Genomic DNA, 22,614 nt, shown 5'->3' with positions numbered 1-22,614 from the left:
TACAAAGAGGATACGAAAGTCTAGGGGATTTTACAAACTGCTATGGTCCTAATGTGTTTTAATACCTCAAACAGCCACAGATCAGGAATGTGTATGTAGCATTTAGCTTTAATAATGGCACAAGTATTTTTTATTGTTAGACTATCTAATGTCATCTAATTTTGGAGTACAACTTATATATTTTAATTTAGGACAGGGAGAAAACAGTCATGATATCTTTTACAGTGAAGAGCTACTATTTTGGAGGTCATGTAGGCAAATGACAAAAGTTTGTATTTCTGATTATACTTTTCTGCTGGGTGTTTAAGTTAAAGTAAGACCTGTGTTATTAAAGTTGACCTCTGGCTATCTCTCAAGGTCAGTTAAGTCTCCTCAGGACTTACCTGGGAACCATGTATGCAGCCTTTCCGTTCTTCTGTGTCAGCCATCAGGATGAGTCACACAGCCCTTGCTAGGCCAGCTTTTTTACTAGAGCATGGCAGACTTTTTCCTGGTGACTCTCCTTAGCCACACTATCACTGATTTTTGTCCTCTGTGGTCCATCAATCTCCTTGGTGATGAGGTCAGGGATTCACCCAGTTATAGGATGTCACAGAAGAGGTTCCCTCATGTACTGGGTCTTCCTTGGCCTTGGAGGGCCAAGACCAAAACACTGGCCTCTTAGCCCATCTATCTTTTTAGTTCTGGTCTACGAATCTCAGCTGCTGAACATCCAGAAGAGAAGGTCAATGAAACTACACGTAGCGGGAGACTCAGTGCCAGGACAGATTACAGATGGACATGGAAAAGCATCTCACTGTTCTTTTTGAAAGCTGAACTATGTAACAAACACCCAAAACTAAACTGTTTTAACTTTATTTTACTGATACAAATACATGAGAAGCAAAGTCAAATGAATTACACATTAAGGTGAATAAATACAGAGAAGCTTCTACTTCCACTAAAGTTGTTTAAAGTAGAAACACCCTACATACTTTGTACAGTTTGCTTGTAACTGTGAAGTGAGACAAAATTGTACTTAACCAAACTTTTACTTCTCCGTGGAAAATGCTCTCTTCATCAGAGGTGGCTGAGCTTTTCCGACGTCAAACATCATTTCCAAAGGCGGATTATTGAGGGAGCACCAATCGGGGATACGGCCTGTCTGATTATAATATTCCTTTGAAACTGAACGACTCCCAAGTATATCTTGCAGCGCTCCAAAAATAGCCCCTGTATGGAAAAAGAAAGTTTAGCTAGGATGAGAACTTTACCAGAAAACTTAAAATATATACACATCCATTATGTGAAGAGCGGGCTTGATTCAGCATGAGCACACTTCACACGCGTTACACTCATTTTCAGCAATGGGGTAAGCCCGGACTCCTGTGTTCGAGGTAAGTGGACCAGCCCCAGCAGAGTAAAGTGAACACGGTACCAATTACTGCTGGGGAAAGTGAGGTAGAGCGGGGTGGAAGATACTGACAACTTTGCAAACACAATCAGGTCAGACACTTAGTTTTTTTTGCCCCATCTCTATGGTTACATGTCAATAAACAAAATGGCACTATAAAATTGATAAGCAGCACTTTGAAACCCTAAAATTCCATATTAAAGACCTTAGAAAGATGGGATGGGCACAGCAGTCTTTATGAAAATAATTTTGTCATTAAATCTACTTGTCCTAGATCAAAATTACATTTTGAACCAGGCATGGTGGCACACGCCTGTAACCCCAGAACTCTATAGAGGCTGAGGCAGGAGGACCGTTGCAAGTCGAGGCCAGCCTGGGCTACAAAGTGAGCTCAAGGCCAGCCTGAACTGCATAGCAAGAACCTGTCTCAACAAAAAAAATAAAATAAAATTACATTTTGACCAAATTCTACAAGAATTGATACTCTATTAATTTTACTTAATTAAATTAATTGGTTTTTATTTTGAGACAGGGTTGAACCCGAGGCATTTTTCCTGCCTCTCTGCCTCCTGAGTGTTAGGATTACAGGTACACACCCCATGCCTAGCATTGATTACTTTAAAATTTCAGTACTTTGTTTTCTCCTCTATATGTATGCTTCTGATACCTACTAGCTCTAAATGCAAAATGAAACATGTATCAAAATGTGTCTACACAATTGTAGTTATGATGTTTTTTTCTTCAATGTAGTTACTTATTAGGATATCTGCTTGTTTCAGTGAAACTATTATTACTTATAACATTCAAAGAAATCACAAAGTAGAGTTAAAAATAAAGAGATCATGCTGTAATCCCAAGTACTCTGGGAGGCTGAGGCAGGAGGATCACAAGTTTAAGTCCAATTTGGGCAATTTAGACCCTGTCTCAAAATAAAAAATTGAACAATGGGCTGGAAATGTAGCTCAGTTGGGTTCAATACCCAGTAAAGCAAAACAAGGAAGCAAACAAACCAACTTTCATGTCACTGCCTGGCTTTAACTAAAACAAATGTTTTGAGCAATGATAGCTTCACCGGAATAAATTCAAAGCTTTTACTATTCTGAGGAATGCCTTTAATTGGATGACGTTTACTTAAAATCACAGTGCAAATGCCCAAAGAAATAATTATGTAATTCTAAAAATATGATTGAAAGAAAACTCAATGTTCAAAGAAATTATTTAATCTTCCCTCCCTCCCTTCTTCCCTCCTTTCCCCTTTCTACCTTTCTTTCTTCCTTCCCTCCTTCCTTCCTTTCTTTCTGAGACAGGGTCTTGCTATGCAGCCCAGGCTACCCCTGAACTCACAGTGATCTTCCTGCCTCAGCTTCCAAGTGCTGGAATTACAGGTGTGTGCAGGCACCCTAGCTAATAGTTCTACTTATTAAGTAAGAGTTCTGAATACTGAGTCTTCTATTTTAATATGGCCATTAGTAATACCACTCAGAAACAAATATAATACGTGTATTTTAAAAACTAAATTCTTACCTCCCAACCAGGCCACACAATTAGCCTTTGCAGGTGGAGTATGAATGCGGAATGTCTTGGTGCCAAGTGCTTTTTGGTACTTTGGTTTTTCTACCAAGTACCTTATTTCTGCAAGCAACCTGTGCAGAAATCCTGGCAGCATAGACGTGCCACCTATGACTACCAAGTTCTCGGCAAGTTGCTTCCTGGTGTCTATTGGGCACTGCATTAAAAAAAGGAATAAAAAAAGAATTTATCCTTAATTGGATAAACAGCTCAACTGCAGACAATCTACAGAAATGTGCAGTACCGATCAAGCAGGTCGCACTTGTGTTACAGAACAGGCTCCTGCAAGGTTTCTCTCCTGTAACCACAAGATCATTTACACAGATAGACACACACAAAGAAAGAACTTCAAAGATTTTTTTTTGTTTTTAAAATACTTAGAAAAACCTAATACAATCTAACAGTGTAGCATCTTAAATCCCCCAGCGCACATGGCTATAATAATATGTCTGACGAGTCAGGTGAAGAGCACCAAAAAAGTAACTCTTAGCAAAGCACACACGTGGAAACTAGTTTTTTACATGATTATGCTCACAGCCAGCTGGTGAGTAGAAAGATAAATTACGTTTCTGTTTTAAGAATCAGGAATGATAAAGCCCTTCACTGAGCGGAGCCCTAGAGGTAGACCGTATCTTTCAACGTGATGGCTTCTCAGATAGAGCTGTGTGCTTACGTGGTCACCAGACAAAGGGGCGCATTACCAGATGCCCTGTGGATTCAGATGGCGTCTCACTACGGTACCTAGGCCGGCCTCAGACTCCTTGGCTCAAGAGACCTTCCTGCGGTGCTGTGGAGGCGCTGGGACTACAGGCACACATCATGGCACCTGGCTTGGCCCTGTGCAGCTTAAAACTCAATACTAACCTGAATTAGAAGGAACCATAAGCTACCTTTGTTTTGGTCTTTTTTCTTGAGACAGGATCTCCCTATGCAGTTCAGGCTGGCCTTGAGCTCACTTTGTAGCCCAGGCTGGCCTCGAACTTGCAACGATGCCCCTGCCTCAGCCTCCCAAGTACTGTGATAACTGGCATGCACCACCATGCCCAGCTGTACTACCTTACATACACAATAAAAATCTGATAACCCTGTCCTGAAAAAATGCAACTGTCCATGGTAATGCGTGTATGAAACGTAGATACTGTATCTCAGTGCTAAAGTAAAACTCGTTAACTTAAAAAAACTTAAAGGAAAACTAAAAAGTAAAATAATGTCTGCGGGTGGTGGTGCACATCTGTACTCCCAGGCTGAGTCCGGAGGACTGCCGTGAGTTCGAGGCCAGCCTGGATTATAAAGTGAGACCCTGTCTCAAAAAACAAAACAAAATAAAACATCAAAAAAAGGAACTAAAAGATAGTAAAATCCAACAAGCAGACTAGTTAGTGGGATAAGAGATTTAAAAACAAACTAGAAAACTCCCTGCATGTCTTTGTAAAACCTCAGAAATAATACACAAGGAAAATACAGAAAAAAATTTCAAATTTTTCCTTAAAAGAGAAACTTTTTATGAAGTAAAATACCTGCAGAAGGGAATCCAATATTAATGTGGCAACTGATTTCTCTTCATTATCTTGTTCAAAGAGAATTTCCACAACTGAATCTCTAATGAGATTAAGAGAGAGAGTACTCTGTTGACATTGTGTATGACACAGAATAAACAACTGTACTCACACAATATTAAGTACCAATACTACGTTAATGCAGAATTATTATTAAAATACAAGGCATTCTCACTTGTAAATGGGAAAAATAACAGTGCCCAGCTCTAGCGAGTCAGAATAGGGTTTGGCACATGAGGTATTAGCCTCTACTACCATGTGTAACATCTCTTCAAACCTAGTAACAGACTAGAAACAGTATTCTGTGGACCTAAGATCCAACAAGCCTATAAGCCACTGATACAAGGGATTTAAAAACAAATTAATAAAAACTCTCCATTTCTTTTTAAAAAATATATGACAAAGATTCTACTGCCTAATAAAATATACATTTTCTTTTTCTAAAATTAAAAAGAACTTTGGTTCTGGGTAGCATCTTTGTGGTAGTAGAATACTTCTGTTTTATTGTATTACTTAAGGTGTACAAGTATGTTTTGATGTACACATACATAGTGAAATTATTACCACAGTCAATGAACTATCCCCTTCCACAGTTACCTTTCTATCTGTGGTGAGACCAGCTAAAATTTACTTTCTGCAAATTTTCAGTATATAATCCAAAATAATTTCAACTGTAGTTCTCAGGGCGGGCATTAGGTCTCTAGACTTGCTCAACCTCCTCAACTGCAGGTTTGTGCCCTGAGATCTGCTTCTGTCCATCTCCTTCCCTGGCTACCCTGGCAGCTTTTGCTCTATTCTACTTCATGATATCTGAATTGTATTTATTTTTATTTCTTAAAAATTTTATTTTATTAGTACACGTTTGCAGTTCATGCACTTTCCAGTCCTCTTGGGGAGTTGGTAAATGTACATAATACGCTTGTTTCTATTTTTAGATATCTGAATTTTAGATTCCACAGTGAGAACAAGCAGTATCTTTCTTTCTGGGTCTGGCAAGAGTTCTACATCTTCACTGTTGTAGAACAGATTACAGAAATCTATATGTGATAAAATTACAAAGAACTGTACATACAATTTATACCAATGCCAACTGACTAGTTTTCTTATTACACTACAGCTATATAAGATATAACCATTGGACAAACTAAAGGGTATGCAGGATCTTTTTTTTTGTAACTAATCAATAATTGTTTGAAACTTTGAAAATCTAGAACATCATTTTTAAGCTAGATATATTATATTCCTTACTTCTACCAGCTAAAACACCAGGGAGGCTGTACTAACTAGACTTGTTGCAGCTAGATGCAGTTAAATACCAGACCATGAGGTGGAAATAAGTGTGAGACTCTGACAATACTTACTTAAAAGACAAAGCACTTTTCACTTTCCCTTTTTAGGACTGCTTGACTGAAACCCAAACATAGTAGCTGTAACCCCAGCAGCCAGGGGGGCCATGAGGACCTCCTGTGGAGACTGAAGGGGACCATGAGGACCTCCCAGAGGTGAAGGGGGAAGATGTCTGGTCTCTGAAGGGACCTGCTGTACTGTCCCCAGACTCTCTACCTGCGAGCTCCTTTACATGAGACAACTTCTAGCCTGTTGAAGCTACTATCTGTGTTGCTTTAACTGTGCCCAAGCCAAATCCTAACCAATCCAGTAAGAAACTAACTCTACAGATGCATATATAAGCTGTTCGCTTTATAAAAATAGGATATTACACATATTATTTTAAATCTTTAAAAAAAATATTTTTCAAAAAACCAAAAATTCTGTTCAGGAGATCCAAGCTACTGCTCATCTCTCCACTTCCCACTGAAGCGCAGTGAGGACTGGCGACCACACAGGGCTGGTCAGCCGTAGGCTGCTGTGTCCGGAAGCGGCCTCTACCAGTTCCGCCAAATGCTTCCAAGAGTCAGTTTTCCTTTTACAAATCTTTTGTCAGGTGATTTGATATTGAAAATACATAACTTAGAATTACTACTTAAATGAATAAGACAGAAAAAGTTCTATGAAAATTATAATTTAAAAACAATTTAATATAGATGAGGAAATTGTAAAGTCTAAAGAAAACAACCAGAAGGATTCTGTACCAGGAATAACTTATGGTACCTTTAAGTACCATAAGTACTTAACAATAATGAAAACAACCGCAAACCATAAACTATGAATACTAGTTTATGCAAATATAATGTAACGCTGTAAGCAGACACCCGCAGATTGGAAAAACGTGTGCAAATACACAGTTACATGGGAGATGGCTCAGCGGCAGAGTGCGCCACACCACTGTCTTCTGCAGTCTCCACAGGAGGCCTAAAAGCAATGAGCCCGCTTCATCATGAACTGAAGGACAGAAGTTCATTCTTTCCAGTGCTGGCCACAGTGACGGAAAACTAACATGCCAGCAGCAACTGGACAACACCGTGTCTAATCAGGTTTCAAGAGAACTAGAGTTTTAGTAGAAAAAAAATATTAGCAGACAATTGCAAATTACACGTTTGAAATGTGAAATATAATGGATTCATGTATTCACAATATCTTTCCGTATTATTTAATAACCCAAAGTGCCACTTTTTTTCAATTTCCTCAAATTCTTTTCTTCTTGCTCTGGGCTCCACTAAATCAGGAGAAAATTTAAAATAGTAATTCAATGAACATAACAGGTAAAATGATCTAGAATTACCAAACAGATTTATAATCTCACTTTTGTTCCCTGTCCTATCACCTTTAACCGCTAAATATTTATATTCATTCTCTTAAGGGGTCAACCTTCATGTTAGCTCAAATCCTAAAAGGATGTGTATAAAATGTTACATGGTAATTTGTTATGTGCATCTTGTATTTTACAAGGGAAACTATTATAATAAAAATTTTATAAAAGCTGTGATTTAAACAAAATTACATGTATTTAATAACATACTGTACTTTCAAAGAAAACAAGTAATAAAAGGTAAATTAATCGATTTTAAAGATTAAATATACTTGGAATAATGCATTCTTTCTAACAAAATTTTAAATAGAATTTTAAATAAGTAGCCAGCAAAGTATAGCCTCCAAATACAACCCGGCCCATTGCTTGTTTCTGTAAATAAACTTATTGAAACAAGCCATGTGCATTCATTTACATGCTGTCTCTGGCTGATCTTGTTTGAGTAGTAGCTTCAGAGAATCACATAGACTGCAATGTCTAAGATAGTTACCATTTGGCTCTTTCCAGAAAATGTTTAGTTTACTAACCTCTGGTTTAAAGTATCATACCACCTCCTCTACCTCAAAAACTGTTAGTTTCATCAGTTAAACTAATTGTGAATTACTCTGAAAAACAGGAAAAAATATTTTTACAGCTTTAAAAATTTAAAAAGCTGAATAAAATTAATGATGAGAAAGTTAAATGAAAAACACTCAACTGTTAAATCAACAATACTGAAATAAAGGCTTATACAAATAAGTATTTTTAAAAGCCAAGAATTTAGTTTACTATTTTGCTCATAAAAATTAAGGGCTCACCTGATTGATCCCAGGACATGTAAAATCTTTTCCCCATCTAATGGATAGTCGACATTTGGGGGTGGTGAGGGACGCTGAAATACAAACATCATAAGCATAAGTTTCTACATGTTGCAAACTATGGAAAAAGAAGATGTATTTATTTTTTAACTTACTTCATCATTCCCATCAATATTAAATTTTGCTGCCTGGATTTTGAGTCCTCGCTTCAGATCACTTACAAAGCAAGTACGCACTTAAAAGAGTAAAAGGAAACTTTGTTATGCCTTCAGATTGTCCAAATAGAATAAAGCTACATTCCAGCTCAAATACTGCTCCTCAACAGGACATACTACTCAAGTGTTCACCTTTTTGAAAATGATACTTTCTTTCCCCCAGATAACCATGTTTGAGAAAACTAGTCTGCTGTTGGATAATCCTCACATGAAGAATAGAATAAAAAAAGATAAATTTCAGCATCATTAAATGTAGCTCTTTTCATTGAATAACATTTTTTTTTTAAAGCCAGATTTACACCCTCCCTCTCTTTCTGATCCTTTGGTGTTCAGGACAGAAAACTAAACTTTGCTCTTAGCTGAAGTGTAACCCTCTTAAGAGTTCAGGATTTTTTGGTGTAATTATTTTCTCCCTCACAGCATACTCCAATCGTACCACTTTCCTTCTTGTATATAACTGTTTGCATTTTGAACACTGATTATTTCCATTGCAAGTATCTGTTATAATAAACTGCTTTAAATTATTTTTGAAAAATAGGTAAAGAATAAAAGTTTAAAGAGACAAAACTGATGTTGAATGCATGAAGTCTGATGAGTTGTCAAACTGTATGTAAACCGTATCAGCCATATATGAGAAGAATTTGACAAAACTGTGTTATGTATTTGTTTTTTCACAGAAATGGGTTCCTATTGTATATCATTATTTAGCCACATTTTTTATCCTGTTAACATTTGGAACAACACATAAATATATTTAAATCTTTTTTTATTAGCTTCATGGTATTTGTTATTTTTTTATTTTTATTTTTGCCTTTTTTGAGACAAGGTCTCGCTACGCAGTTCAGGTTGGCCTTGAGCTCACTTTGTAGCCCTGGCTGGGCCTTAAACTCACAACAATCCTCCTTCTTCAGGCTCTAGGGTGCTGGGATTACAGGCGTGCGCCACACCACACCATTTTTATTATAAAGTTATCAAACTTCACTCAGCTAGATGGAGCACGTGCTCCTAACTTTAATAAGTATCACAGATTGTTTTCAAAAGGGTTAGTTTCAAATCCTTACTAATATCAATAAATACTCATTTTCCCAACAATCTTACCAATGCTGGGTATGTATCTTTCAAATTTCTGCCAATCTGATGTTTCCCTAGTAGGAAAGTGAAATATCTTTTCACAAGCTAGAGGACACAGGAAGAGATACTCCACAAGGTCAACAGCTGTTACATCATAGAGGCTATACCAGGAAAGGGGAAAAGGAACTATTCATTTTACTTGAGATAAATTCGCTCTCTGTATTATTTGTGCTGTGTAACAGGCCTGATTACAAATGACTACAATTTTACAATAAGTAAAAAATGTTAGCTTGTATTGTATAAGTGAACACTACAATAAGGAGCAAGATCTGTTTTGCAGTCCTAACCCTAATACTACCAATTTGTCTGCCGCTGAACAAATCACTAAATATCCTAGGGGCCCAGCTGTGCAAATTAGCTTCAAGTCCCATTTAATTCGAAAACCCATTACTGTCTAATTCTCTATTAATAAATCTAGAATATTAATTTTATATGACCCTCTGCTTACTGAAGAACGTAAGTTGTATTTTAAATGCTTTTGCTTTAGTGAATAAAAATAGCAGAAAACCCAATTTGAACATTATCATAAAAATCCACTCTATCAAAGTAGAATATATTTTATTAAAGTGAATCCAATATACTTTGACTCCAATTCTAGAATGTCTGAGCAGTCAATAAAATGACTAACTTTACCAAAAAAAGTAAAAAGAAAAACTAGAATTAAAAAATATTATGTATCAATCTAGTGACTTTCTTGAACAATCTGTTATATTATACTGTTTAACTACCAGTGCCAGAGTACCCTTATACTCCATGCATAATTAAGAAGCTGTCTCAGTAACACATCACAAATAATGCCAGAGCTTTCATAAGTATAAAAAGAAATCAGAGATTTTACTATATTATTCGATAGCCTATATATTAAATATTTTTAGGATATTACATTGTATCTTTTCTTTCTGTGCACATTTTTAGAAAAATGCCCTCCAAACTAACACTAAAGGACAAACATGGGAACTTAGTTTACCTTTAATGTCCTCTAAGATACCTTCTGGAACTGAACCTGAAACAGAAATTTTATTTAGAATTATAAAACTTTAATCATAATTAAAAATAGTCTAGTAAATTACATATATATTTCCATTTTTTATTCTAGAAATTTAAAAATATACAATTTAAACACTCTAATAGAAAAATTAATTTTACTTTTTGGAAATACACTTCCTCATTTAAGGCCAAGAGAAAATCACAGAAGCTGAAATCAGGTGTGCAAAAAATGGTATAGAATGTGACAGATGCACAAATTTCATAAAAACAAGCCTTTAAAATATAGATATCTGCCAGATGTGGCAGTGCATGCCTGTAATCCCAGTGCTTGGAAGGCTGAGGCAGGAGTATCGCCATGAGTTTGAGGCCAGCCTGAACTACATACAAAACAAACATCAACAAAACAATACCCACCCCCAAACTCCAAGTAGCAAAAGAAAAACATCATAGTTGAAAAAATACAATAGAATGAAGGCAAAGGATTGTGTAAGGAGGACTTCTGGTGCCTGGGAATCTGTAGCTGAAATAAGGTACAAAAGGTAGAGTTACATGCTAGAAGGATGAACAAAGTAAGATTGTGAAGACACCTGTGTACCAAACACGTAATTTGGTTTCTACCTTGTAAAATCTAATACAAATCCTCAATGAGACGAGTGCTGCGATAAGGATTTTTTGGGAAGTTATTCCTGGCAACTGTCAAAGGGACTGAATCAGACAGGCTGTTGTGATAACCCAAGCAAGAGATCATGAGTCTCAGTGGTGGGGAACCTATAGCATGCATGATGCTGCGGGGTGTTCGTTATCTCTGAGAGCTCTAAAAGGTCTGCTATTGCTGGAAATTAAAGGAAAGTGTTTGTTTTCAGACATTTGTTAGTGTGAAAGATGGGGAAAAAGTGAAAGCTGGTAAAGATTTCAGAGGAGTAACTGAAAGGATCTGCTAATGTCTAGCTTCCTAAAAGGGGGTCTAAGGATTTATCTTTACCTAACAATGCTTAATTGAAATGAATGAGAGAAGAGGTTTTATGTTCACTTTGGAAGTTTTAAGTCTGAGGTCATGGTGACACAGATAGTTTCTATCTCACGATCAGCTGCAAATATGAAGATAATTCAGAAGGATCAGGCCAAGTGACACATTTGATAATCAACAGCACAGATGTAGCTGAAGTCGAGGAAGCAGATGTGATCACTTGTAAACAGTCAGTAGGAAAGGAGGAACAGACTCGTCACTGGGGGCTATCAGCAGAAAACAGGAAGAGATGATACCAGATGGGCACCTCAGAAATAACAGAACACACAAGAGAAGAGGACCCTGAACGCCAGGTAAGGGAGCACTTCAAGAGCACATCACGGTCCACAACATCAGAAGTCGTGAAAAGGTTTACCACACCAAGAGAACTGCAGCACCGTGAGCAGAGTGATGTCGGAGGCAATGACGATAACAAGTCAACATGAAGTACTGTGCCCTAATCGAGCCCACCACTGGAGAAGCACAGTGCAATACAGTAAGTCTGAACCCAGGTTAAAGACACGAGAAGAGCACAACCCACTCCTGAGCAGCGCAGAATGAATTTACCCATCACCGAGGGAAGGCTCTGTTCTTTGGCAGCACCGGTGTCCACAGTACACTGTTCCAACAGCTGAGTTTCCAACTCTCTGAAATTTGAAAGTTACTGAAATTAAAATATTGCAACTGATGGCCTTTTTTTACTGAACAAGTCTCACAGCAGATCGATGCTTTAAATAAAAATGGTTTTATCCTGCAAAGATGAATACACTTAAAGCTAACAGACAATGGAATGAGTAAAATTAAATGTCTGTATTGTAAGCCCTCAACTGACCACTGAGCGCTGTGTTAAACTCCAAAACACTTACTTGTGCAGAGCTTTTCCTCCTAGGGGGAGAGCCCCCCAACAATTTAGTACTGGGATTCCTTCATATATCTACAGGGTGGTCAAGGATATTATTTTGGAAGAGTATGTGATTTTCTTGATATTTTCTCACCTTTTATTTTTTTTTCCTTACTTTTTTTTTTTGGTACCAGGAATTGAACTCAGGACCTTGTGCTTGCCAAGCAAGGCACTATGCCACTGAGCTATATCCCCGGGCCCCTTTTCTCACCTTTTGCAGTTCCATTTTAATCAACTTTGGCGATAAATATTTTCTTTGTTGGTGAGGGTGGTATTAAGAAGTGAACCCAGGGCCTCTGTACTGAGCTACATCCCCATCCCCGTTTTTGTTTTTGAGACAGGGTCAGTTACCCTGGCTGGCCTCTAACTTGCAGTCCTCTTGCCTCAACCTCCCACAGTGTTGGGATTTTTAAAAAAATTTTTTTAAAGATTTACAGAAAAGTCAAAGAGAAAGTCTTTTTCTCACATTCTTCACAAAAGAAAATATACACACACATACAAATGCAACTCACTACTCAGTGACAGGATGTCCAACAAAGGTAGACAGGGCTAGGGAACCCTTGAAAGACTCAGAACTGAGATATGCTGTAACTTATAAGACTTTAATTTAAAAAATATATAACTTACATTGATTATACATTGTAATATTTTGGGTCAAATAAAATATACTAGTTAATTTCATTTATTTATTTGTAGTTTTAAAAATTTGACTTGTAAAATTTTAGATTGTGTATATGGTCTACGATGTGTTTATACTGGACAGAACTAAGAGGATAGTGCTATGGTTTGCTACCTTATTTTACATATTATTTTGGCTAATGTTCTGTAACTACAGTATTTATAAAACCGAGAAGAGCCAGGTGTGGTGGTGCATGCCTGTAATCCTAGCACTTGGGAGGCTGAAGGAGGATTGCCTGGGCTCCATAGTGAGTTTAAGGTCAGCTTGAATACATACAGACCCTGTCTCAAAATAAACAGTTTTTAAAAAGGGAAAATAAAGTATTGTGGTAAGATTGTTGGTTTTAAACACAAACACAAATCTGTATCATAGCTGTATGCTTATATGAGCTTAGTTTAACTATCTACCCCAATTTTCAATTTTCTCATTTATAAGAAGAGTGATACTTATTTTAAGAATTAAACCATGGGCCGGGCATATAGCTTAGTGGCACAAGCACCTGCCTGGCAAGCACAAGATCCTGAGTTCAATTCCCAGTACCAAAAAAAAAAAAAAAAAGAATTAAAACAAGTACTTTATATTTAAAAAGCTACTGCCTACGGGCTGGGGATTTAGCCCAGCGGCACAGCACCTGCCTGGCAAGCGCAAGGTAGTGAATTTGATTCCTGGTACCGGAATCCCCCGCCCCTCCACCGCCAAAAAAGCTACTGCCTAGTTTAGGTTCTTAGGAGTACATGACTATTTCTTTCCCATGACTATTTCTTGTAGTAAATACTCATGCAGATCTTAAAACTTTTAAGTCTTACATCTAAATATTTCAGCCTCCTTTCTCAATGAAGAAATGTCCACAGTGACAATTCTAAAAAATATTTATCTATATGCTACTTAAATGTTTATAATGAAAATTAACGGACCAATTTATATAGTCAGTCACTCCACTGTGGAAAAACTAGAATTAGTGAGTTTTCCCCTAGGCCAGTGATGATGAACCTTGCAGGGAACAGCACCCAAACTGCAACCCAAAACCCACTTATTTATCACGAAGTCCCAACACTGCAATTAAACCTGATTACTGAGGTTTTACTTTAGAAAAACAACTCACACATTAACATTTTTTGTCTTAAAAACAAATAACACCCATGCTGTAGGTCTGCCACCGCTGCCCTAGTGAATGATATAAAAACTACAGCATGACCTGAGCAGGTTAGTGTGAGCCAGGTCCTGAGTGCTCTGCACACAGTACCTCAATCAAGCCACACGGCTCTTGTAGCAGATGCAGCCACTGTCGCTGTCATTTCATACACGTAGAAACTGAAGCCAAAAGAGGTGAGGCTACTTGACCAACACCATGAGAGTGGTAAAGAGCACAGGGCGTATTTGCACTTACCGGGTATTTGACTCCAAGCCCTAACTCGTAAACCCTATGGTGCAGCTTCTGGAGATAAGAGAATATACTTCCTTTCTCTAGCAAAGGTTCGGCTATGTGAAAGCTGCTTTCACACTGCCATTAAGCCTTGGTTTTTAACTGAATCATTTCATTTCATTTCTTTAATTACTCTTCCTATGATTTTTTTCTTAGAATGTAACTATTCTAGTGAGGTTTTGTGACAAATCCTAGTTAGCTGGTATTTCTCTTGAAAATTGAACATAACACTGATGAGCTCTGCTCCTGGAATATACTCTGGGACCAAGTCCTAATGGTAATTACTACAAAAAGTTAACTTAAGTCTTAAAATCATATGAACTTTTACTACATGGTAACTCCTATCTGTACATGGTAACCCCAAATACCTTCATACAATAAAAATTACTTCTAATAGTTTGGGTTTTTTGGTTTGTTTTTGTTTGTTTGTTTTTTTGGTCTTTTTAACAAAGGGTCTCACTATGCAATTCAGGCTGGTCTTGAATTCACTCTGTAGTCCAGCCTGGCCTCGAACTTGCAACGATCTTCCTGCCTCAGCCTCCCGAGTGCTGGGATTACAGGTGTGTGCTACCAAGCCCGGCTAATATTATTTTATTTTATTTTTGGTATGGGGAATTGAACTCAGGACCTTGCACTCACCAGGCAGGTGCTGTGCCACTGACCTATATCCCCGGCCCTTAATATTATTTTAAACTAGAGTAAAAACTACATAATTGATTGACAAAAAAAGATACAGGCAACACCAGGCTTTCCCTATATCCACAATCCAGGACCATGGCAGAATTAATTCCAAGTGTCAGAAGAGCCATGAGATGACTTGGAGCAAGCAAGACAGATGGAACCTAGAAAACAATAAAATTAGATTGAGTATCACTATCTGAGGGTGCCTGCTTTATAGTCAAGAGTATTTGAAAAATGCATAGGCCTGTTGTATTTATATTATGATACCTATTCAACCATTTTACGGCAATAAATTAAAAATCTTGTTGATTTTTAATATTTCATACCTTTATATTATGATACCTGTTCAACCATTTTATGGTATTAAATTAAAAATCTTGTTGATTTTTATATAAACTTACCCCAAATATACTGTAATATATAAAAATACTTTAAGTTGTTTCATGCCAAAATGACAATTCTGATGCATTCTTATTAATGTCTGTTCTATCTCTTTGCATATGCTAGGTAATGCTCTAGCACTCACTGAGCTACCCCGCTAGCCTTTCTTCTACTCTAAAAACAACTTATTCACTGGATTTAAAAATAGGTACCTCAAAATATTTGAACAGAACACGAGTGAGAGTCTCTCTGAAGTGGGAAGGGCACAATACTGACTCGATAACCACAACTCGGCGGTCTCTGGGGTTCACCAACAGATGCCTGAAAAATGATAGTTATGTTTTTAACAGTAAACAGAAGTGTAGCTGTTTTGGTCAGTCCTAGAATGTAAGAACACAGAAATTGTATTACCTCAGCTTAAGATTCTTCATTTTCTTCTCCTGGAAAGAGTATACTCCTGAGCTCTTCCTATATGCCATGCACTATGCCAGAAACTTTATAAACTTATTTAACACAGAAAACTAAAACTGTACCCACTAGGATTGTAACTTGAGATTAGGATTATTTTATTTTGTGGATTACAAAAATAATATATGCTCACAAAACTCCAAATGTTATAGTCAGTAACTTAGAAAGTATAATGTCCTTAACACTTTTCCTGCCCCAAGCGACACAGCTGGCACATTTTTTATTCTTATGGATGTATACACACGTTTGAAAAGATACACCCATAGATGTTCTTCTTCAGCGTGCCTTATCACTTCTAAGTATTCTCAGGACATTTTTCTGGATCACTACATAGACACAGAACTCTTTTTTTAAGTTTAACGTTTTGGTGTTGGGCTCCAAGACAGGGCCCTGCCCATGACAGGCAGGCGTTCTATCACTAAGCCAGTGCCCCTTCTCAATTTACTTACCAATCCCCTTTATCAGCGAACATTTTTCATTATTTTATTATGCTTGCCAGTTTTCTAGTCTTCAAACATATTTTTGAAGAGGTTGAAAATAACCAAGTCAAAATGGCAATGCAAGTCCATTTTTTCCCACATCATTTGTAATCCAGCCAGGAATCACTGCCATTAGGAAACGCTAATTACAAAAGTTAGAACAAAACCCCAAACAAACAGAATAGCATCTTACCTGAAATATAGTATGTGGATGAATTCCTTTAGGTAAGAATATAACTCTTCTGTATTGATATTATACTGAACAACCTTGATAGGCTACAAAAAAAATGAAAATGATTAATTTACATAAATAATCTCAAATTAAAACTGAAACGTATTTATGTATTTTATTAATGCATTTTCTCATAATAAATACAATTTGTACTGAGAGTAGATTTAAAAAATTATTAAAACTAGATCAATCTCTTAGGAATCCTTGAAAACTGACAATGTCCAAAAAGATGGTGTAATAGTTGACAGGAATGTAAGTAAGATCTGTGCTCACACAGTTATCATCCAACTGCCTTAGCATGTGCACCTAACATGATAAAAATTAGCACTGATTAAAAAGCACTGAAAGCTTCACCATTTCAGACCCGGCTCAGTTTCGGGGAGCTACTCCCAGAGCATAAGCACCACCTGTTCTGGATAGCAACACACCTGATTTGCAAATAACCTCCCTTCCTGCTGGCCTTTCAGCTGCAGGAGGAGGTGCAAGGTGGGCCCCGTTCAAGAACGTGGTACAAACAAGAACCAGCAGCACTGACACACAGCTGCAAGCCATGCTAAATCATTGTGCTGTGTCAACGCTTGCACCTAGCAAGGGGTTTGGCTAGATCCTCAAAGCTCCGTGGGTGCAGATGCATCATCCACAAGCTTCTCTTCGCATGTGCGCGCATGCGGGTGTGTGTGTATAAAATACCAGAGATTGAACCCAGGGCCCTGTGCTTGCCAGCCAAGTGCTCTACCACTGAGCTACTTTCCCACTCACCCCCCTTTAAAAAAACTTTTATTTGAAGCAGGGTCTTGCTAAATTGCCTGCAGGCATGTACCTCTGCTCCCAAATGCATTTACTCTTTTAAAGGAAAGACCTCTTGATCTTATGTGGTTTACAGGTTTCAAGCTATGCCAAGCTGAATATATGTATGTATCTGTCTTTTCAACACAGTAACAGCCCAGAGCACTAAGAACAATGTGAACGAGAACATATAGCCCAGTCTAGTCAAGCATGCAGTGATACTGTAATGTCTAATGCAAAAAAACAAACAGACAGGAACTTCCATCACATTTTGAACATCATGCCACCAAATCTGCTTTTCTAGTTTGTACAAGAATTTGCAGAAAAATCTGAAATTGATAAAATGATCTCATAATCAAGTAGAATTAAAACAGTTCCGATGCATTACAATGCCAAATACAAATTGATATCCTAGTCTATTCTGTTACAACATATGTTTTTATAAAAGCAAATATGTTCTATGAAATTGCCAAATAAGGGAATAATGTATATAATGTTAAAGCTGTAAATCTACACTATGCAGGAGAAGCTCAAATGATCCAATTATAACCTTCATTAAGAACAAATCATTGAGCAGGGCATGGTGGCGCACACCTGTAATCCCAGCATGTGTGAGGCTGAGGTTGGAGGATCACCACAAGCTCGAGGCCAGCCTGGGCTACTGGGCTACATAATGAGTTCAAGATCAACCTGAATGAGACCTTGTCTCAAAAAAAAAAAAAAAAAGTCATTGATTCAGCAGTCACACAAGTAGGATCTGCACTTATCATTACAGATCTAGAGTTAAATGGTCCCTAAAGCAGGAGCTTCCTTTCCAGAATGGACCCTTTTATACCATTGGACTCTATTTCCTAGTCCCAACTTAGTAACAAGCCCATGAGCTCATACTTCTCTCTGCATTGTCTCAGCACCTCCTAGCCAACATTTTCCATCATTTTATTTTGGTTTTAATATCTCCTTAGCCAGGCATGGTGGTGCATGCCTGTAATCCCAGCACTTGGGAGGTTGAAGCAGGAGGATCCCGGTGAGTTCAAGGCCAGCCTGGGTTACAAAGTGAGTTCAAGACCAGCTTGAACTGCATAGTGAGACCCTCTCTCAAAAAGACCAAAAAAAAAAAAAAATTAGTATCTCCTAAGATAGCCTCAAGTCACATACAGCTGCCAGCCACAGCTATTCAAAATTTCCCATAAGGTAACTTATTATTTTTGGTAGTGTTCCAGTTACAAAGTTACATGGATTTTGCATATGGTCAACCCCAACCTCATTTTCCCACGCTTATCTTGTTAAAAGCATACAAATTTGCAAAACACAGGTTTTCATTTTCTGTGGGTTTTTTTAGGAATACAGTATTATGTTTTAGCACAATTTTATATTTCAGCGAATTTTAAACTATACAAAACTATTCTATTAGTTTACAATTCCTAATCTGCTAAGTTAGCTTTGGCAAGTCATGAACTTAATCTATTTTTTTTAATTTTAAAATTAAAAGGAGGAAAATATTAACAGACAGACAACATTTTACAAAATAGCAAAGGAACAGTTAAGACAGTACGGAGTTACAAACAAAGATGAACTTAATCTTGTTCCTCAAGATTCTTTCGGTTTTGTTTGTGCCCACCCAGGGATGCCACTCGTTGTTTTAGGGCCAGGTGTGGTGGTGCATGCCTATAATCCCAGCACTCGGGAGGCTGAGGCAGGAGGATCGTTTTGAGTTCAAGGCCAGCCTGGGATACAAAGTGAGCTCAAGGCTAGCCTGAACTGCATTGCGAGACTGTCTCAAAAAGACCAAAAAAAAGATTCTTTGGGCTCTGGAGTAACTAGAAAAGGACCTAGTCTTTGAATAAGGTAAGAATAACATTGTTCAGTACTTATGATATAGTGCTTATAAAACTATTTTACTAAGATTAAAACTTTCTCTTGGCATTACATGACTCCATTTACATAAAATGTACAGAAAAGGCAAACCTAGTGAAACAGTACACTATCAGTACACAGGAGGGAATGGGATGAACTACAAAGAGGCACCAGGAAACAGGGTGATGAAAACACTCTAGGAATGGACTGAGGACAGCTGTACAACATGATCAATTTATAGTATACAAAATTAGACCTTGAAAAAGCTGATTTTAAAACTCTTTCTTGGGAACACAACTGTAAGTTATATGTTCAGCACTGCTTTATCAATCTTATTTGAGGTTTTAGGGGTTGGGGGTGCAGCTCAGTGGTATAGCACCTGCCTAGCACACAGGAGATCCTGGGTTTGAGTGCCAGCACCAAAAACAAACAAAAAAGAAAAGTAAATAAAAAGATTTGCTTTTGCCAGATTAGCCATTCCTTTTGCTAATTTGTTAGAGAAAATACCTTAGGCAGTCCAGCTTTCTTTATCACACTAGGAATTATACATCTTGGACCTGTTTCTCCAGCAAATCCACATCTGCAAATAAATGGAAAAATAAAAGTCAATAACATTCTTCCTGAGTATTTGTCAGAGCAACAAGTATTTCTGTATTTGTTTCAAAACAATGACCATAAGAACATCTAGAAATACCCTGATGCATTCAAAGGAACCAAAATAAGCAAACAAAAAACTCAACTAAGCAGGTAACACCTTCTAAGGATTATACAAAGGAAAAAAAAAAAAGGATTATATTAAAGGAAAAAAATCAAATTATCTCAAATTTGTGATACTAAAATAAACCACTGTACCATTTTACAGCAGGATTTACTTTACCCCAGTTTTAATTTAATTTAAATTTACTTATTTTTTGAGGCAGGGTCTTGCTATGTAGTTCTGGCTGGCCTTGAAGTCACCATGTAGCTCAGGCTGGCCTCCAACTTGCTGTGATCCTCCTGCTTCAGCTGCCCAAGTGCTATTACTACAGGAGTGTACCACAATGGCCAGCTATAGTACATCTTTTTAAAAACTCTTCTCTTGAATATTTAGCTATTACTATTCTTGTTTCATCACAATGCTCGTTTAGTCTTAGCATCACCTTTTCTTGTCCTGTATAGTTTTTGGTAATTGTTCTCCTATACCGAAAAATCTCTCCCTAAGTTGTACTACGCTCATCTCCATGTTCACTTGCCTAGTGCTCCTCAAATTCCCCGCACACAACTCAAAAGGTAGCTTAATTCCTTTTAAACATCATTTATCCCTTCCTGCTATCTTTTTCAATAATCATATCCCCATGCAATGACTTATTTCTTCACTGTACAGTCAAAATAATCTTTAGTAGTCTCCAAGTATTTTTTTAAAAAAGAAGTTAGAAAAAATACAGTATACCCACGCGAAGTCACGGTTCAGAGTTCCTGACCTGCGCTGTTAGAGGATTTTTCCTTAAAACCTAGTAATTATTTTGCAGAAACCCCAAATATCCCCCGCAATTTTCTTTCTTTCTTTTTTTTTGGGGGGGGGGGCAGGAGGTTTGCAAGTAGCCAATCCGAGAGCGTTATTGTTGTCTTTGCTGCTGATTGGCTGCTGCCCTGTATCCCATCTCTGCAAATGCACCAGGATGCCCATATAACAGGTTGCTGTACTTGAGTGTTCTGTTTGTTCTTCTCAAAGCCCTAAGATGCCACCAAAGCGCCCTGCACCAAGGCTTCAATAACACAATATTTTATTAAATTATATAACAACGGCAGACATAGCATATTTTGGGTTTAACTATAAAAACAGGCTTTTTCTGACCACATCTGAAATTCGCAGTTTTTCACAATTCGTGAGTGCTCTAGGAATGTAAGCCCCGCGAATTTCGGAGGTCCACCGTAAATTAATACACAGGGGCCGTGCATAGAACAGTAAGAGAATGCCAGGATTCGTGAACTATGTTTAATCCAACATAGATTGTGCTCCTTAGGTCCAATTTTTAACTATGTAAATTCCTCTGACCATACCTACCATACGTTAGGCAGTATTTAAAGATAAAGATTTTTCAGATATTTCCATTTCACACATATAAGTAGGTGTAATTCTGTTGGTCATTTTTCTACATCGAAGCCAGGACTGACTTCACTTAGGGTCCAAGGATGCAAGGATGATCCGCCAGCCCCCGCAAACGGCCTAATGTTCGCGGTTTGCGCATTTGCGATTGTCATCAAGCTTTCTGACATCTCTGCCATCCAAACGGATGAGAACCACTAAAAATGTTTAATCCTAAATTTAAAGACGGCAAGAAAGGTCTTCCACTGTCATTCACAGTTTCACCTCCCTGTTTATGGACCCAGTCCCTCACTTGATTCTTCTCTAGGCGGTCAACCACCCTATTTCCACAGTCAGAAGCTCCACTCAATAAATATTTCACGACGGAACCGTCCACAGGAGTTCGGCTGCTGCCTTCCCAAAGGGACGAGCGCAGGGCAGGCGGCATCCGGTCCCCGCTGTACCGGGCGCACAGCACAGGCGCGGCCCGCCGCGAGGCCCGGGGCTTCGGCCCCTTGGGTCAGAGCCCCCGTTCCCGGCCCACGGGATCGGCGGCCCCAGCGGGACGCAGCAGGGCCGCGGGGGCCGGCGCGGGGAAGGACGGGCGGCCCCGCGGCACTCACTTGGTGAAGGCCTCTCCCAAGTCGATCACGACCGCTGTCTTCTCGCCGCCGCTGCCCAGGCCCTCGTAGAGCGGCATGGCGGCCCGGCCAGCAGCAGGCCGCAAGGGGAAAACGTCCACAGGCTCTGGCCGGCGGGGCGCTGGGCGGCGGCGGCGGCGGGGGCCTCGCGGGGGCGGTGCCAGACGGGCTGTCCAAGGATGTGCCTCATTCCGCGCGGGGAGAGGGAGGACGGGCAACGAGGCTGTCAGGCGCGCCGGGCACCCCGGCTGGGGTGGTGCGCACTTCCGGGGTCCTTCCCTCGCGGGTCCTCGAGCGGCGCAGGCGCATCTAGGGGGAACCCTGCTGGAGCGGGACCTGCGGGGTCTTCCTGCTGTCCGAAGTGCTGTTCCTACCCTCAAGTGTGGGGTCCAGGTGCTGAACCCTGGGTCTTCGCACTGAGCTACCTCCCCCGCCATTTATTTATTTAGTTAGTCTTTTTGCGTTACGGTGCTCGCTGTATAGTTCAGGCAGTCCTTGAACTCCCTGCTGTAGCCCAGGCTGACCTCGAAGTGGAGGTGACCCCTCTCCTTTTTATGTTTTATTTTGAGACAGGGTCTCGCTAAGTTGCCCAGGCTGAGCGCGAACCCGGCGAACCTCTCTCTGCTTCCTACAGTCTTGGGATACCCGGCGTGCACCGCCACG

At 38.9% G+C, this 22,614-nt stretch overlaps 1 protein-coding gene across 1 annotated transcript; it reads right to left on the bottom strand.

Annotated features, from left to right (window-relative positions):
* Positions 1 to 839: 839 nt before the first annotated feature.
* Actr10 (actin-related protein 10 homolog (S. cerevisiae)) lies at positions 840 to 22,110 on the bottom strand. Its single transcript, XM_005399211.2, has 13 exons — positions 21,934 to 22,110; positions 19,753 to 19,825; positions 16,567 to 16,649; positions 15,639 to 15,747; positions 15,099 to 15,206; positions 12,228 to 12,295; positions 11,929 to 12,008; positions 10,336 to 10,371; positions 8,178 to 8,257; positions 8,023 to 8,096; positions 4,480 to 4,561; positions 2,918 to 3,119; positions 840 to 1,212 (listed from the first exon to the last, which is right to left on the bottom strand). Exons 1-13 carry the CDS (start codon positions 22,008 to 22,010, stop codon positions 1,031 to 1,033), a joined length of 1,254 nt encoding a protein of 417 aa, XP_005399268.1. The 5' UTR covers positions 22,011 to 22,110; the 3' UTR covers positions 840 to 1,030.
* Between the last annotated feature and the right edge of the window lie 504 nt (positions 22,111 to 22,614).

The sequence above is a fragment of the Chinchilla lanigera genome, unplaced genomic scaffold (assembly GCF_000276665.1).
Source record: "Chinchilla lanigera isolate Chin_1 unplaced genomic scaffold, ChiLan1.0 scaffold00065, whole genome shotgun sequence".
Taxonomy (NCBI): domain Eukaryota; kingdom Metazoa; phylum Chordata; class Mammalia; order Rodentia; family Chinchillidae; genus Chinchilla; species Chinchilla lanigera.
Note: the sequence above shows the minus strand (reverse complement) of the source record. Positions and strands in the feature narration are given on the sequence as shown.